The 19742-nt window shown below is 35.6% G+C and overlaps 1 protein-coding gene across 2 annotated transcripts; it reads left to right on the top strand.

Moving 5' to 3' along the window:
• The first annotated feature begins 1107 nt into the window (after positions 1-1107).
• LOC127944219 (tyrosine-protein phosphatase non-receptor type 22) lies at positions 1108-19534 on the top strand. 2 transcript variants are annotated; one of them, XM_052540077.1, is made up of 28 exons: positions 1108-1578; positions 4624-4732; positions 5707-5783; positions 5962-6057; positions 6222-6260; positions 6538-6609; positions 7372-7431; positions 7931-8073; positions 9138-9204; positions 9300-9377; positions 9472-9552; positions 9726-9841; positions 12920-13473; positions 13567-13656; positions 14327-14398; positions 14478-14549; positions 14642-14769; positions 14878-14905; positions 15892-15966; positions 16546-16605; positions 16731-16793; positions 16896-17026; positions 17226-17253; positions 17438-17500; positions 17562-17692; positions 18713-18743; positions 18850-18960; positions 19142-19534. In XM_052540077.1, the coding sequence occupies exons 1-28, from the start codon at positions 1477-1479 to the stop codon at positions 19201-19203; spliced, it is 2739 nt and encodes a 912-aa protein (XP_052396037.1). In that variant the 5' UTR covers positions 1108-1476; the 3' UTR covers positions 19204-19534. The 2 variants fall into 2 exon arrangements, with proteins under 2 accessions (XP_052396037.1, XP_052396038.1); XM_052540078.1 differs by having other exon boundaries at positions 1109-1578; positions 17583-17692.
• Positions 19535-19742: the final 208 nt, after the last annotated feature.

Genomic DNA, 19742 nt, shown 5'->3' on the forward strand with positions numbered 1-19742 from the left:
TTGCCCTCCTTGTGCAAGGTGTCAATGGTCATCTTTTGGACAACTGTCAAGTCAGCAGTCTTCCCCATGATTGTGTATCCTACAGAACTAGACTGAGAGACCATTTAAAGCCTTTGCAGGTGTTTTTGAGTTAATTAACTGATTAGAGTGTGGCACCAGGTGTCTTCAATTTTGAACCTTTTCACAATATTATAATTTTCTGACATACTGAATTTGGGACTTTCCTTAGTTGTCAGTTATAATCATTAAAATTAAAAGAAATAAACATTTGACATATATCAGTCTGTGTAATGAATTAATATAATATACAAGTTTCACTTTTTGAATGGAATTAGTGAAATAAATCAACGTTTCGATGATATTCTAATTATATGACTAGCACCTGTGTATGTGTGTGTGTGTGTGTTTATGAGTACACTAATTTATATAATGATATAGGTATGACATACGTATTACAAGGTTGTTTATGTGGACACTAGTAATTCAAATGGCTTAAAAATGCAAAAAAAAACTACTTTTTTTGAAAAGCAAAAAATGCTGACAGTTTCCTGTGAGGGGTCGGTTTAAATGTAATGTTGGACACTTTTTAGATCCCCATGAAGAAACAACCTTATAAATCGTACAGAATGAAGTCACACATACACAAACACACACATATTCTAAATTAATACACAAATATATATTAAATATATCTAAAATAATCGAAAAATGGTCTATTGATAAATTAATAAAAATAATTTTATATAGATACATTTCTTGCCGTTCTCTTGTGGTCATGTGGTGTAACAAATTCCTGTTTAAAAGTAATTAAAAATTATAAGAGAATTGGAAAATATTACATTTAAGGCATGTCACACTGCAAGAAGATGCTTTTGTCATGGCCTGATATGTCAGATCAACTATCTGAATACATTTATTCCAAGCAAGAGATACACAAGTATGTCTCTTTGGTGTGACGCCATGTACACATTCTTTAAATTCTAGTTCATCCACAACTGCTTTGAATGTCATCAAACTGGCTTTGCTGCTTTCAGCAATAAAGCAAATGACTGACTTTCTCAATATCTTTTTACATACAAGCACACACCCACTCTTCCTGTGGGGGGGTATAGGCTCTAAGACCTTGTGCTACAAAGTGTCGGACAGAAAGAAACAGGCAGGCAGAGAAACCGAGAGAAGGCCACAGAACAGACAAGAAACACTACTAGATATGCAGCAATGAAAAAAAGGGAGAGAAACTGAAGAGAGAGAGATGAAGGGCGGAGAGGGTCATAGTGATACTTAGAGTTGACCACAGAACCTGTGAGCTGTTGCTGCCACTGCTTCCGTGACGACACTTCGCACAGTTCCTCTACTCAACTACAGACATACAAAAGACACACAGAGAGAAAGTGAAATATGGACTCCTTTCAGAAGCCCACCGATCTTCCCAATCTCTGACATGACAGAGGAAGCTGCTGTGTCACACATCATGCCATGGACGCCCAAGCCTACATTCTGAAGGACCTATTGGCCAAAATCACCAGCAAGGAAGCAGAAGAGGAAGGGGCAGAGAACGGCTTCGCTGGAGAGTTTTTGGTAAGTTATTTACTAAATACGTTAAATAAAACACGTTTTCAGATATTCAGATTCATGTTATGTGACAGCGCATAGGTTGCAAAAGATGCAAACGTACACCTGTATGGGGTAGCTGCATGCTAGGCTTAAAACAATATTGCTTTTTTACATTACATGTAATGTTTGTGCAGCAATATGAAGATTTGTAGATTAATTTACTCTAATTGAACTGAATTAATAACAATATCAGCATTGCATGTGCCAAAAGTAAGCTAAAAATAAACAATGTCTGGGCAGCGAGTTGATACAAAGGCTTAAATGGCTAAGTGTGGACTTCCTCTTCTTAACACAGTGCCTCTCGCTTTATGCTTTTGTACAAGATGTTTTAACCTGGTGTGGATATTCATTACCAAACTCATTTTATTATTGAGTCAACACAACAAGGTACTTCTGAACCCCGAAGTAGTCATTTGTCTCACTGCTGCTTAGATTTGTTTCCAAAATAACCTTCATATGCGATTCCCCTCAAATGTCAACTGTTAGATATCCATGTGAACAGCCATGGTAACTGAGAGGAAGTTACTCATGACCTATTCTGAGCTGTTGACTCAATCTTAGCAATACAAAAACGCAAATAAAATGCAAAAATATATTTTCTTTTGAGATGTTTTATTATTAAAATATTTACATTTATTTACTTGCCAGACACTTTCCTCCAAATCCGCTTACAGTGTTTAGAGTGAAACACGATGTCAGGCAGTGATGGATGGACTGTGGTTTTAGAATAACACTGTGGGGTTTCTCTGTATGCTGACATAAATACATTATTTTTTTATATACAAGTACATAAGGTATTTCTTCAACTAAACTAAACCAATACAAACTTTTAAAAAAGTTAATGTTTTATCAGTGTTCTGGAATTAATTTCATGGCCTTGATGTCGCTAGTACTTTGCTGTTCCTCTACAGGAACAATAGCAGAGCTAATGTCAAATGTGTGCTTCTCAGGGTCTATAGTGTAGCATTTTTATGTAAATGTTATAAGAGGAACTTATTCTTTTTTTAAATATAGTTTTGGGCAGCTGTGGCACAAACCTAACATTGGGTGGTGGTGGTCTAATGAATTTGTTAAAGGGATAGTTCACCCAAAAATTACAATTTGATGTTTATCTGCTTACCCCCAGGGGATTTAAGATGTAAGTAACTTTAGTAGAACACAAACCAAGATTTTTTTAAACTCAAACCGTTGCAGTCTATCAGTCTTATAATGTAAGTGAATGGGAATCATGGCTAAAACATACAATAATTAAAAAAAAATACACAAACAAAACCAAATTAAACCCTGCGGCTTGTGACGATACATTGACGTGTAAACACACAAAACAATCGGTCTGAGCAAGAAACCGAACAGTATTTATATAGTTTTTACCTCTTATTCAAACAATGTCTGAACTGTTAGAACTCTCCTGAATGCATCCTCCTATGCGTGTTCTCAGCAGCAGGTGCGTGAGGCATTTTCTCTTCTTCTTGCTTTATGACGGATCGTAGACTTACAAGTGCATTACTGGCACCTATCTCTCAAATGGACCATTGACACTGTGTGACCATTGATAGACTGCAATGGTTTGAGTTAAAAATCTTGGTTTGTGTTCTACTGAAGAAACAAAGTCACCTACATCTAGGATGCCCTGCGGGTAAGCAGATAAATATCTAATTTTAATTTTGGGTTGAACTTCCCTTTAAGCACTGTACATAAACTTTCATATCCGTATCATACTATTTTATATGACAGACATTTTGTTTATGTAAATTAAATTATGTTGCATATATATTTTATGAAGTATATTTTGGGGTCATTAGCATGGAAATACTTAAAATACAACACAAGATTGCGCTGTATGACAATTGAACAATACCATCACTTCATTTTTGAGGCTTAAAAATGTACCACCAAGTGTGACTCTTGTATCTATAACTCAGTGAAGCATGACACATCTGTACACATTTTCTCAACTCTGAAGTACCAAGATGATTTATGCCTGTCTTTGCCACTACAGTTTTATCCTATCCTGCTGAACAAAACATACTCTTTAGTCCAGCCTGAACGCTACAGAGTGTTTTTTAGTCAACAGCAGCTGCAAAGTGTTCAGTTTGTGTCTTTATACAGATTTTCCCATTGTGAAACTAGGCCACGAGGAAGGCCCTATATGTCCCGTCCGCTTTCTTAATCGCATGAAGTGTGTCTCTTCCTACTCCGATTAAAAAAAGCACTTTCGGACATGCTGCTTTATTATCTCTGTCAAACTTCTGCCAAACAAGACTTCTGCCAGAATAGTGATTCGACTCGCTTACAGGAAGAGAAACTGTCTATTCGGCAGAGCTAACGTTCTCATCTCACTGAGAGCAGCGTTACTGGTCCTCACTGCTGGTCTGCAATTTATGCTCACACAAGGGACATAAATGTAGGAAAAATGTCACTGTATAAAAAAACTCTTGGACAAAACATGAGTGTTTCCTACAGTGGGAGGGGCTGGTTCCTCATACGCAGTCCTGCCTGTTTCGACTCAGAGATCCCATGCTAATTACTCAGTTTGCTATATTGCTCACTGTCTGTTGGGCTCATGAGGGTTCTCGTAAGCTCAGCTGTGGTCGGAAAGTCTCTTGGTCTGATCAAGGTGCTTGTGCGCAGAGAGACTCACAGGAGAGTTATGGTACATCCCACATGCATATTGTGGCAGTCACACACACTCACACATACACAGCCAGACATATCTAGTTTTGACAGATCTTAACCACAGGGCCCTAAACTTTAGTCTGTTACTCTCAGATCACTATTACAGTTGAGATGTCAAATACATGGAAAGTAAGACTGTTTCAAACACAGGTTTTCTTACTCTGGTTTGTCTTTTAAAATGATAGCAGTATTAACAGCTCAGCCCTGAAAATCTGGCTTTGACTATCTACAATATAATCAGAAAATAAAATTATGACAGATTACAAAAGTTTTATTGCACAAACTTCATACTACAAAATCATAACGTGATCTTTTGTAACTTGCTCAAAACAGAAACTGAAGAGACAGTCTACTAAATATCGCGCGGAGAGGACATACCCCACCACAGTCGCGGACAAACAAGACAATGTGAAAAAGAACAGATACAAAGACATTGTTCCCTGTGAGTATCCCATTTGACATCTGAATATACTATAGTACAATACAGTATACTGTTTTCTACTATATATTATACCCACTAAGCACACATCTGGAAAGCTAGTATCTGTATACTAATTATAAACATAAAAAAGCTAATTTACATATACTAAAAATATCCTGTTTCATTTAAAGAAAAAAAAGCAGTTATGGTAGCCAAAAATTCAGTATAAAAAAGTAGATGGAAAATGTTTCAGGGATTAAGGGATAGCATTTTAGTGCCTGCATATTTTACAACATAACCATACATTTCATTCAAGTATCAAAATCTCCTTATATTGTAAACTATACTAACTACTACTAAAGCGTGGTGTCAAAATAGAAAATTGTTTTGTTTTTTTTCACTGCAAATTACATAAGAATTCATAGTGGTTACATGCCAAAACCATACATTTTACAGTTTAACCATTTACATTTAACAGGTTTTTTATTCATTTATTTTTTTACTGAAAAAACGTCTTCTATCGTTTCACTATTCTTAATTTCTTCCTGTTCTAATTTATACTTTTCTGAACAATGGTTAAAACTTTGTATTGTTATTGCTTCTCATGGTTTTGCCTCCTTAAGATTCATGGCTTGCTGCATTTCCTCATTTGTAAAAGCGCCTGCTAAATGTATAAACCTAAATGTTTTATGTTAGCTTTTTTCATACAGCGAGTCCAAATCATAAGCATCATATGAAGACGTTCTCTAAATATCTAGTCAACATCTTACAGGAAACCTTTTAGAGGTGCATTGCAGAAGAACAAACACTCTAAAACATCTTTGAAATGAAAACGCATACATTAAATATACGATTTGTGAATTGTAAATTAAGATTTGATATAAATATAAGATTGGTGAAAGTTGCAGTGGCATAAAAAAACATGGGAAGTGTTGATTGTAAAGATTAGAAAAACATGATGTGCTAGAAATGCTGATGGCTGTATTTTCTCACAGTTGATCACAGCAGAGTGAAGCTCTCCCTCGTCACATCCAAACATGACACAGATTACATCAATGCTAGTTTCATTAAGGTAAGGAAGTGCAAGAAAGATATCAAGTTATGCACATTTATACACAAAATATAATACTTTACCAGATTTGAAGAGTATACACCTATACACTGATTAGATTAATCAGAACATGTAATGCTTAAACAACAACGTACAATATCAGTGCTATTCAGGAGGATTCAGGTCTCTTTTATTTCAGGGCGTGTTGGGCTCTAGGGCGTATATTGCCACACAAGGCCCGCTGCCAAACACTGTGCTTGACTTCTGGAGGATGCTTTGGGAATACAACGTGCAGGTAAGCGCTCAATTATGACCACTTCAATTCACACACATTCCACTTCCTGTAGAAAACAGGTCCAACCTGTTAAGAGCTTTGGGTGAGATCTCAGGCCAAGGAGAAACAGTCACACAATGAAATCTAAAGAATTGCATTTCTAATATCGCAATCTCTCTCTGCAGGTTATTGTGATGGCTTGCCGGGAGTTTGAAATGGGAAGGGTAAGTTGTAACTCACAGTGTGCTATAGGGGAAATGTTGACAGTCACTGTGTTTAAAAGAAAACATTTTTTATTAACCACATCCTTCTTGGCTCAGTATGGTGAGGCAATGCATCAAGCATGTCATTTTCTTCTACTTCTTTTTTATCTTGAGCTCCCACCCTTTCACAGCTTTTGATACGGTTAAAGTGCTGCCATGCACTCAGCGTAGAAGTTCTCATAAAGTAGCCAGAAGCGAGCCAATTGAGAGTAAATGCTGCTTTATCTCTTTCTTTCAGAAAAAATGTGAGCGTTACTGGCCGGAGTCAAAGAATGATGTGTTTGTTTGTGAGCCCTTTACCATATACTATGTAAGAAACACCTCTTCCCTCACTCACACCAAACTTTCTGTCCTTGTGTTTTATTGTGTTCAAGTCCGATTCTCAGTTTTCACGCAGTATCTAAAACACTACATCTTGAACCACTTAGTACAATGTTACGTTCTTTCACAACGTCATTATTGTCTTGGTATGTTGACATTTATAACAAACAAAAATGTTACTGTTTAAAAAAAAAAAAAAAACATTATCAGTACTATCAGGGCTCACAAATTATCAGTATTATATTTGTTGTTGGTATCAGTCTAAACTGAATATTTAATTGTGCAAGGTTGCCTTAATTTTACATTTAGATTACCTTTGCCATTTTATAAAACCCACCTGCATTAATAAAAGGTTTTTTTATTTAATATGAAGTAATTTTTTGTATAGATTATTCAGAGGTGATTCACCGTTTTGTTTTTTTAAGTTAATGTAGTAACACTTCTGAATGCAATCTTCAGCAAATCTCAAAATGAGTATCAATGTTTCATATTGTACTTCATAATTTTGTGCTGCATGCTTAAATTAACTTGTAGCACTTCAAAAAGTTTATTTATTTGTAAGTTTATTTATTTATTATATTTTTTTTATATTGGTAAATCTCTTAAAAACAATTATGTTATATTTAAGGGTTGTACATTTAGCACTTTTTAGCACTATGGTTTTCACTATTGAATAATATTAGCCAAAATAGTATCTGCAGTTTCTGATCCAATGAGCATTCAAGTCATGTACATGTTTGATTTTGTCCAGGATTCTGATGAAAATAAGGCAGAATATTTGACACGAACGCTGAAGGTGACATTTAAACAAGTAAGTATCATTTCTTTGATCTTGACTTCACCGCACTGATTTTTTTTAAGTGTACCCTACTTTACAGTCTTTATAGTTTATACAAGAAAATTGTACATTTATTTAAATGGTTTTATTTATTTTTATCCTTGCTTTAAAAATAAAACGATATATAAAAAATGCCATTGTCCTGACTAGTTGTTTTGTGTGTTCACACTTCAGTCAAGTTTAATAAGCTTTAAAAATGCTGCTTTAGGGCAAACATTGTGTCATGGTGACCTGTGACCCGTTCATAGATTTTCCCTTGAAAATGTCATTGCGTAAGAGTAGAAGTATTCGGCTTTAATAGTCAAAACATCAGACTGTACAGACACTGCAGTGGAACAAACATTAACATAGACAGGTGCTGACATTTCAGCAGATGCTTTGTTGTGATAAAAGAAAGCCACCAAAATGTGGTGGTTTAAAAACCAGGTTACCAGAATAAACAAACATCCTATATTACACTTGTTATTTTCAGGTGACTCGGACACTGAAACAGCTGCACTATGTGAACTGGCCAGATCACGGAGTACCTGACTCCATTCCTGCCATCCTGGAGCTGCTGCAGGACATGCGGATTTACCAGGATCATGACGAGATTCCCATCTGTATTCACTGCAGGTAAATGCCCGTATCTGCTGTGATTGTTGACTGTTAGGATAGATTTGTACCATGACTGCATTAAAGGGCTAATCAGATCAGTCCGAGGTCATATTGTGGCCATGGTGTACATTTTTCGTGGTCATGAACACAAGATACTGATACAAACAGGTTGTGTGTATCGGTAACCATGGAAGTAGCCCACCTCCATTTCTTACACAGGAAATGTGTTGGTGGTTGACCAACAACATGCAAATGCCCCAACAAGTATCTGCACTTCTGCTAACACTGAGTTACAATGACAGTTAATGCAATTCAGAAAGACTTTTGACTGAATTTACTGCCACATTTCAGAAATATATATATATACTTTTTTTTTTTGTGATCAAATTTGTATTTATTTTAAAGAGACAATACATGGAGGTATATACACACCACAAAAATAAGAGAATATATATATATATATATATATATATATATATATATATATATATATATATATATATATATATATATATATATATATATAAACAAACAAGATTAAACAAATAAAATTCCAGGTCTTTTGCAGCCGTTAGATTTTTTTTTTTTATATATATATATATTCTGTACAAGCTCAATTGACCTTTAAGACAGTTATGAAGATATAATAATTTTTGTCTTTGCACCAATCTTTCAGTCTCACCCATGGAGGTGTATATATATATATATATATTCAAATATGTTTCTGTTTTCAGTTATTTTCATGTTGTGGCTGATAACCAATAAATAGCTATATTTAAAATTCTATAGAAATTAAAACTACAAGTGAATCTGTCATCACATTATAATGCATACATGGATATTTGTTTTGAGATTAGCTAAAGATTAGCTACATTCAACAGTGTAATTAAGTTATTAACGCTGTTAACTTTAAAACGTTTTTCTAAACAGAATATTCTGAGCACCTTATAGGCAGCTCTTTGACTTGAAATTTTCCATCACTCCACAGCAGCATTATGTAGAAAACTCATATACTACTCTCATACGAAAAGAGAATTGTGTTTTCACTGTGGCTCATTCTATTGAAACTCTTGGCTTTGCAGTGCAGGCTGTGGAAGAACAGGTGTATTGTGTGCCATTGACTATACCTGGAATCTACTGAAGAGACAGGTAAGAGTTCAAAACATCTGATTGAAGCTTTCATTATACTGGCAGATTATAATCTATATTCTGACATGCTGTTGATTTTATTTGCTCTTGTTTAGATGATACCAGAGAATTTCTGTATCTTTGAACTGGTAAAGGACATGCGTACACAGAGGCCCTCTGTGGTCCAGACTAAGGTAACCAACTTAGTTTCTTCTTAAATTGCCATCATCAATATAAACAGAAAGTTTTCATTTTCGTAAATAATTAAATAATTTCTTCTCTTCATAGGAACAATATGAACTAGTATACAGGACAATCAAATTGCTGTTTGAGAGATATCTGGAAGCAATGGATGAACCAGAAAGACGGGTTAGATGAGCCATCATATTTACTTTATTTTATATATTTGTTTCCCAGTGATTTTGCTTCCCAGTTATGATACATTATGCAACATAATCAGAGAATTTTGCTGACCTTGTATGGCATGCAGCCTTTTTTTTTTTGAATTCTTAAATTAACAATTTAATTTGATCATCGATCAGGTCCCAGCTTCCCCCTCTCCTGTCACCTTAAGTAGTGGGAGTGAGTTCTCAGATTTCAGCGACTCTGAATCAGAGACTGGCAGAGATTTCACAGCGTTGCTTCAAACTAAGCACAGGTATGAGGAAATATCTCCTTTTAATACAATATATCCAGATTTCAAAGCAATAGTTCTCCCAAAAATGATATAATTTCTGCTGTAATAACATTACTAAAGATAATATAGACATATTGTCAAGACAAGTCTGTATAAAACTTATTAATACCTGATGGAACACACTACATCACAGTTCCGTGTAGGTTTACACATTTAGATTTTCAGTTCTTTGCACTTTTAAAATAAACTTTCTGTTCAGCAGTTGCAAAAGCAGTTGCAAAGATTTAACAAAACACACATACTCATGTCTGCACTAATTCAATGTTAAACACTTTTTTTTTTTTTTTACTACCAAATTATGTTATATCTAAGTAATTGAACTTATACTGAAAAGTTTTACATCTCACCATTTTGGTCTATGCTTGTTTCTGATGTGTTACACTTAGCCTCAAATACCACACCAAAGTGTTATTAGAGATTTCGTGTGCATAAAGGACACTGAGCTTTAGCATTTTTTCAGATCTGGGACAGTTATTTCCTGCTGCATACACGCATTCTCAGGTGGCCAAGATAATAATTGTGGGAACTGGTATTGGCCCAATAATTGTTTCCAAGAGGTTTCTCCAAACACTCCTCTATCTGACACTGCTCAAAAACACCCTTAATTGAATGCCAGTGGTTGATATTAGATTTACATTTTACATATAAATATCATCAACAGTCTAGAATTGTTTCATGTCAAAGGGTAATTTCACACTTGGCTGGTTTGGTTCTATTAAAACGTGCGGTTCTCTGTTAGTGTGGTTAATTTGAAAAAATATGAACACTGCCATAACCTTGGAGCGCACCAAATAAAAGAACCAAGACCTCCTGAAAAGGTGTGCCTTGGTGCACTTCCAAACACACTCTGATGCACTTTCACTGAAATATGAACGGAACGTGGACCAAATACTTCTAACAAATTAAAACAGAAAGTGATGTGACAAATGTGACCATAAAAATGACTGAATGCACAAGAATAGCTGGTTCTTCTCGTCATATGATATATGTTGCTCATTACAATTCAGTGAAGGAATCGGAACTGCCTTAGAGCAGATCTTTGTGTGTGCAACAGAGGCATTCCTTCCGCCGTTTACAGAATTTAGAATCTCTTTGTGATTTATTAGCTGGTAAAAATATGTACACAGTAATGTTTTCAAAATTGGTGTGTTAACACCATAGACTGTATAAACAGGTTAACAAATGCGATAATTATGTGATATTATGTGAATTATGTGATAATTTAACGCTTAAAAAATATTTAATGCAATTAATGCAGGGATGGAGCATTCTCGACAACAATTGCGTTTATTAAGATGTGGAACGTCTTTACGTCCACTTCACCTTCAACATGAAAAGATGAGATGTTGTCAGGCCGTATGTCAGTAAAATGATTTTTCCTGTCCTGTCAGCTGTTATATTGTCCTTGTAGCGCATATTCTTCAATTGCATGCACAAATGGGGTGGCATGATACTCACGGCAAAAAAAACTTGAATTTTAGGTGGGATTAATCACAATTACAGTTTTTCTCAATTGCTTTGGCACATTTTTCGAAACAGTCTTAACATTCTCTAAACTGTGAGTGCAAATGTCACAACTGTTTGCAGGAACTTCAAAACTTTATAGCATGTCTGCAAAATGTAGTTACTCACCCAAAACATTTAATTCATGATTCAAAACCTAGTTATTGTGTCAATAATTTGGCCAAGGCCACCAAAATCTAAAGTATTTTTGTCATTGTGTGACCCACACTGGTCAAAATGTTTAGTTGTTTTTTCACCACCACAGTCACCACAAAATTAAGGGTTTAAACAAAAATCTCATATTTTTTGAGAAAATTCAATAGCATGTAGAAAAAAAAAGAAGTCTATGAACATTTGTATTTTTACAGTGTTTATTTTTGTACTTCATGTGTATATACACAATACAAGTGTATTTACTGAAGTAACTGACAAGAGTAACAAGATTTCACTTTACATTTCATATTTGTGCATTACCACAAATACACAAACAACAAATAACATTCATGGGGAAAAAAAACTCTGACTATTTCCACCTCTTCCTCGATTATTTCTTCCTCTACCACCACCGCGTATTCTTACACTACTTCCAATTGCTCTTCCACGAGCATGTTGCTTCAGTGCAGGTTCTCAAAAACTTCTACAGCAGTGATTGTGCTGTGGGCAATCTACATGATTGATTACGTAAATGGTTAAATGGTTCATTCATATTAGAGGTAATTTGCAATTAGATTGCGAATGCAATTAGAGGTCATGTGCCAATTTAGCAGACATTACAAATAATGTCAATGTCAGATATATTTTAGAATATACATTCATGTATACTAATTATGATAACTGCTCGTTTTGAATGTGATGGCTTACACAATAAAAAATGTCTGAGAAGTTCTGAAGTGTTTGACAGTGTAAGTGAGAATCGAGTCATCAGTTTTGATCAACAAGCCATATGCAATTATTTGTTGTCCAAACTGCAGACAGTTGTATGTACTCTTTGCACACATGTGCCAAAGCATTTGCAATTTGCTCAAATCAATAAGAAATTCCAATCTGATGTGAAAAAGAAGCGAATTGTTCAGAGATCTGAACTTAATGTTTTGGGAAATAAAAAAATCATTTGAGAACTGAGCCAAAGCAATTGAGAAAAACTGTAATAAAAAAAAAAAAAGTGTGATTAATTATTTAATTTTTTATAAACGATTGACAGCACTTGTACACACATACAATGAGTGCATTTAGCCCAGCGCACATCAGTTTTGGATGTTTGTGTAGATTGACAAAATACACATCATAAATGTTGTCCAATCAGGTTGTGACTGTATCCTTATGCCTTTTATTATGGATCTTTTAAGTTCGGTTTAAAGAAAGACAGTGTGAAAGCTTAGTGAACTAGGACTAAATGTATAATTTCTGTTTTTGGTCCAGACCAAAAATAAACAAGAGAAAAAAAAAAAAACTGCAAGTGTAACCACACCCTAAGACACATTGTGACTGTCTTTGTGGTATTCCTAATCATAATCAAATCTTTCACTCTTGCGATAGGAATACCAAGCTGGAAAATTCAATGGAAGAACTCAGTCAATTGACAGACGATGTCATTTCTTGGCCACAGCCTCATTCACAACCATTCAGTCAAGAGTCAAGCTCAATACTCAATACAACGAGTGAACGGGTCCAGATTAAAGATCAATGGTCATTCATAGCACATACTCCTCAAACAGACTTTCCAACCCCTGGATCTCAAAGAATTGAGCCATCCACCAGTTTCAACTATGATCCCACCCAACCTAAATGTTCAGACTGTCCCATCAGCCAAGTACAAGAGCTGTGGCCGAATGTAAATGATCTGGAGTGTGCAGAAATCCCAGATGTTAGTCCTGCTGCCGAAGGCCACAACCCCATTATCCCCAGCACAGTCTGCTTCACTGTGGAAGATCCTTATTTTGGCCCCGAGTCTCCACCGGCTAGTGACAATCACAGTGTTGTGGACTCCTTGATTTGTGAAACATGGATAGAGAACCCTTGTTTCACAATTCCTAGTTTAGTTCTTAATAATCATGTGTTAGAACTGCCAAAACATGAGTGCAAAGACAAAGGTATGACAATCTATGACTATTTTAACAAATTATTTTCTGAAAAACTATGATGGATCACCTATGATAATTTCCTGTTTTATAATTTGAATAAAGATGCAAATACACCTTCATCTGATGAAGACACACCTCCTCCTTTGCCAGAGCGAACCCCTGAGTCATATATGCTGGCCGATGAAATTAAAGGTTAGTCCAACTCTAAATGTATATCCTCACCAATGCTATTTTAGTTGAATTTTATATACTATTACAGGTTTTTTATTAATATTTTGAACTAGCTTTTTTTTTCATATTTTCAGCTAGCATTTTAATTTTAGTTTAAGCTTTAGTAATTTTATTTGCTGTTGCCAATTTGATTAGATCTTGCTTTTAATATTTCTATTTAGATTTCATTTATTTTATTTCAATTTTCATTTCAATTTCAATTTATTTTAGTTTCCGTAATTTGGCAACACTTAAAGCCTTTACGTAATGTATCAAGGCATTCATAATTCACTGAAATGCATTATATATTTCCATAAATAATTGTAAACAAAGTAAGATGCATTGCAACATTTGCAGATTCTATTGTTTGATCATCAAACGTTACAGTGCATTATACTTTCTTTAAGTATTATAATGTGATGTATTATATAGGCCCAAAGAAGAGTGCTACCTGAAATTTTAGTTCTTATTTTAGTATAAGAAAATGGTTTTAATAATAGTTTTGGCTTTATTTATTAGCTATAGTAACAATAACAACACTGATTCTCATTTGAATAAATTGACATTTCAAGACATTAATTTTACAAATTTTCTATTAAATAATTTTTTTTTTTTTTTAAACCTATACCACAATATATGGTCTTGTTTCCAGATATCAGTGAAAACACAGAGATGTTGACATTGATGATCCCAACCAGCTCAGACTCCAAGAGTGTCAACAGAGGTGAGCATCATGCACATGTGAAAATGTGTGTATAAATTTGATGGACAGCACCTGTAAATGCTCCTGTTTTCTATAAAAGACAGCCCGCCCTCACCTGTGCCCCCCTTGCCTGAGAGGACTCCAGAGTCTTTTGAATTGGCCACAGATGAGGGTATGAAAAAGATGAGCAGGGATGAATCTACAACATTTCATCTGGTCCCTTCTGTGCACCTTATCAAGTTGTCCTTATCTAATTTTCCACAGATCTGGTACAAAATATGACACAGGAAAAGCCACGGGATGTCGTAATGAGAGTTGGGAAATCTCTAGAATGGTCTGGGCAAACGAATGAAGCTCAGACAGACATGAAACGATCTTGGTCCAGGAGCAAGGTGAGAGGAAGCAGGGATAATAGACTAATGAATCATTTCAGCCTATTAATAGAACACAACCGAACTAAACAATATAAATCGTAAATAAAACTATTTTCTTTATTTCAGAGCTTAAAACTTAGAATGTCACTTCCAGGTAAGTCAGTCATATATACAGTGGAGATCAAAATTAGAGAACAATCTGCAATTTCAAGGTCACTGCTTAGTTGTATTGGAAGTTATATTAACAGGAGCAGGAGGGCAGTTTTTATGCATTTCATTAATTAACTGTATTCAGAAGCACAGTATTAAAAACCTAAAAGAGATATTTGAAAAAAGAACAAAATTAGAGAACACTTACAAATACCTAAAAGTTACTTGTGTTTATCTGGCAACTGGTGCTAATTTCCTTAATTATAATGACAAATCCTATTTAACTGGAAGCATGCCTTTAATTTGCACTGAGATTGCAAGATGGCAGGCTGCTCTAAGGCGACTGAAACCCTTTAACAGGAGGCAGTCCAGATGACCCTTTCAACCACTGCTAGAGAAGCTGGTCATTCCAAATATTGCAGCTGTACAATGACACTAATTCATTCAAGTCCACCAAAAAGGCTGGTTGTCCGCATAAGACAGATGCACGAGAATACAGGACAATTCAGAGACACTCAAAGGGGAACTGGTTCAGCACTGCAGCTGGAATTGCTCGCCAGTTCAGCGATGAACTGGGTATGGAACTATGGAAGAGACTGGAAGAGAAGTGGAGCAAGATCACACCAGCGCGGTGCGATAAACTAGTGATGTCCTGCAGCTGCAGATGTCATTGCTGGGGCTTCTACACTTCCTACTAATTTCTGACAGCTGTAACACTTCTTTCATGCTACAGTTATTACTGCTCACAAATTTTGAGTTTTTGTTGAAATGCCTTGATTAAATGTTAGTAAAACATTTGGATACCTACAGATAATATTCCTTCAAATTTTGATGAATGAAGATTAATATTATTTCTGAAAAAATAATTAAATAAAGTATTTATAGACTGTTCTCTAACTTTGATCTCCGCTGTATATTCAGGATTTCAAAGTCATGGACAAGATATATAAATCTTGCTACAATCTTGACAACTTCTTTTTTTTCCTGCAGCATCATCTGCTCCACTCAGTCCTTTTCCAATCACATGTCACAGTCCTCCTCCCCTATTGTACAAACAACCTCAGGGTAAGACTAAATTACAGTTTATCAGAAATAGTGCATAGAACAATCGTAACTTTAAATATAGTCTGCATAAATTCACAGTTGTACACTGGTGTTATAGCTATATTTATTTATATATGCATATTTAAGGCCATTTAAAAATGTGTCTACCTTCAGAAATGAGTACAAAAAACTGACAATACAACAATGCAAACAAAATGCCATACAAATCTAGAATTTTGAGAGTCAAATCAAATTGTGAAAGAAAGGTGAAAAAACCTTATATACAACATTAACAAGCAAACCAAAATAAAACATTGTTATCTGAGCTGAATGCTAGCTGAGGTGAAAACCTAAGTTATTGTCACTTAAAATGAATACATTTTGTCAAAGGATATTTCAAGATTAATAAGTATTCATGTGTTCACTTACTTACCTCTAGTTTCAAAGACAGAAATTTTGTTGTTCAGTTATTGCTCAGCTGCCTCTTTATTAATAGAACTTTCTCACTAGTCGCCACCTACTGGTAATGAGGAAGTTTTGTCAGTGTCATTCTGGTTGATTGTTTAAATAAAGGCTATTCCATCCTATTTCTTACATTAGAATTTCTACCACACACCCCAACACCGCATGAGCAGAGATTCAACTCAGTTCCAGGGACAGGTACTGTATATCACATATAGCCTACACTATTATAATTGTTCAGTTTTTCTCCAACATACAACGTATTTTTGCTGATTTAAATGTACACAAATTCACACTGTGTTTTGCGGTTTTGTTTCATAAAGAAAGTGTAACTCCACCACTTCCTGAAAGAACATCAGAATCATTCCTTTTTCACTCTGTGAAAGGTGCAGTGTACAGAACCTACAGCAAACATATATACACAAATTTCATCTTCATTTGTTGACAAAGCTGAGTATTTGTGGTTGTTGTTGTTTTTCCTCTTAAAGTGGCCGATAACAGCGCCCTCTGTCAGCCAGCTGAGGCAGAACATCACAGACCGAGAGTGGGCACATCGTCTGAATGGTCAGGCAGCTCCCAGCCCAGATCATTCCTGGATCAATCTTGGACCCGAAGCAAGGTTACATTGCATTTACCTTTATACTCTTTAAAATTGAATTTGTTAACCTTTGGGAGTACTCTACAGCATATAGCTGACCTCAAAGCATGTAGACATGAAGAAACAAACCTCTATTTTAATGTTACAGAAATGCTATAATTTTCCTATTGTATGATAAATGCTTGACTCATTCTTGCTAAAACGTGTCATTTTCTAACAGAGCGTCAGAGCAAAAAGTTCAAAACAAGGTAGGTTGGTGTTTCCATTGTGTCCTCCCACACCTCAGTCACTAGTGTCATTACAACATAACATGTACAAGCAAATTTGTCCTCTTGAGTGCACTGCAGTGTAGTGTGTGTCACTGTGCAACAGAGATAAAGAGGGCACACTATTATTGGATCCATGTGTGCACAGCTGTGTTTAATTTTACAGAGTCTCTATCTGTGGCTCCGCTGACTCTGCCTGTCTGTGTAACCATAGCAGCTGGAGGCCAAGGTGAGTAACAGCATAAGTCCCTTAACAGTAATTTAACCATTACTACATAACCTTAGTTTAGTTTGCCCTGTGGCTAATACAGTAGAGCACCTGATGGCACCCAGCAGCCAGTCGGCAGCTACAGGACCAACAGGGAACCAGTCGGACAGAGGGGGAGAGAAAACTTCACTGGTCAGCAAGGCCAGGACCAAGGTTCAACTTCTAAAGTCTCTGTATTTGTTACGTCAAGTGCATGGCATAATAAACTTTACATTTAGTTTATTGATGGTGACTTTATTTTGTATGACTGAACCCACATACTGAAAACAGCCTGCATTGAATACACTTTAAAGGGGCCGTTCACACAGAGAGTGTTTTTGTATTCCATTGCACAGCTTTTCTATATATATATTTGTTTTAATTGCCATGTCAAGTTAAAGAAGTTCAGCTTTTAAAAATGTGCACCGTATGTCCCATTTCCAAACACCCTAACTGATTAAAGTTCCTGCATTCTTGTCTGTTCTGCATCTCTCTTTAAAGTTTGATTAAGTCTCTGAGTTGAGGGCCGTTCACACAAAACACATTTTCACATTCCACTGTACGGCTTTCCCATTGTCTTTAAACATGCGCTAGGCAGATATATTTGATGCAGAGCTGAAGTTAAAAGATGTTTAACTTTTAAAAAAATATGTCTTAAGACAGCTTTTTTCAATGTAAAAAAAAAAAATCTATGTGAATGGCCCCAAAACGGCTTTTCACACAGAACATGTTTTTACCTAGCACTGGATAGTTTTTCAATGTAATAGTGCTAGAGAGATGTTTTGGACTGTTGTCTCATGTCTTACTGCCTTTTCAGCACCTTGTGCATAAGCGTTTAAGATTCCATGTCAAATGAAAAGAAATACAACTTTACAAACGTGCCTGAGACCCTGCATACTTTTCTGTTTCACTGCACTACTACTCATTTAATGTACTTGTTTGATTGTTGCGATTGTTTTGCAGCGTCTCCCACATAACGTGGCACTCAATTTTTAAAGTAGTTAAAACTTTTTTTTTTTATGCATCTCTGGACCCTTCATAAATTTTTTTAATTCCACTACCATGCCTCTCACATTTTTCAGTGTAAAATCACATCTATGCGAATGGCCTCTCGTGTGAATAGTTGGATAGAAGTAGTTGATTTGGATAAAAGTGAATTCTATAAATGTCAACACATATTTTCTTTTCTTGCAGAGTATTAAGTTTTTGAAAGGAAAACAGAAGTGTATGTATAATAACCACTTCTACTTTTCATGTTGATACAACTAATTCTGTTTAATTGAATTAAGCAGCTGTGTGTGGCTTGAACATCATGCACCTGTCATTTGCAGCAAAAGTGGCCCCGCCTCCGATCCCGCCCCCGGGTCCACCCTCAGCCTCATCTCCAGCCCTGCCTCAGTCTGCTCCACCATCCTATGGTGCCGCTGTTGGATTCCTATTTTGTAAGATATCGCCCCTTTTTAATATATTTTTAAACGACCAAATATGATTTCAAACTGATGTTCGGAGACTTTTAAAGCTGCAACAATATGGAGCTATTCTATTTGACATTTCTTCAATTTTGGTTGATGAGTGGTAGCACTCAGCCTGCAACCTGAAAGTGACCCTTTTCCTATTCCACAGCTTTTGGATCTCGTTTTGGAAAACCAAAAGGCCCACGAAATAAGCCAGGAACATGGGTCTAGTCCACGTTGAAGGTGAAGAAAAGGAACACAGCCTCACAAGACAGTTCAGAAGAGGATTATATGAGGAAAGTTTTCTTTCAGCTCAGATAGACCAGCACTGTGGTTTTTGAGGGAAAGAAGGCCAACTACGGACCTCACACAAAATGGACATTTTTAAAGACTGTGCTTTAATTAATGGCTTTTACATCCTATGAAGGTATAATGCAGGAGAATAACCTCTTAAGACTTTTAATGTTGAAGCATGTTGCATTTTTATGCAACTAAAATGTATATACAATTATTACAAATGTGTATCTAAAAGATAATAAAAGCATGAATGTACTGAAAATTAGACACTTTTGTAATTTCATAGGTAAGATTTTAATGGATTTTATGATCTATACAGATGCAGGTAACCGTGGCCAATCAAGCCTTTTTATGTCACACAATGATGGACTTGGTAACAGTGCATTTGCTGCTGTATAAGTCTGAAAGGGATGATAAACGACAGAAGATTGTGAATATCTATTATCAAGTTTACAGTTTGTGACTGTATTCAA

Source organism: Carassius gibelio, chromosome A23 (assembly GCF_023724105.1).
Source record: "Carassius gibelio isolate Cgi1373 ecotype wild population from Czech Republic chromosome A23, carGib1.2-hapl.c, whole genome shotgun sequence".
Lineage (NCBI taxonomy): Eukaryota > Metazoa > Chordata > Actinopteri > Cypriniformes > Cyprinidae > Carassius > Carassius gibelio.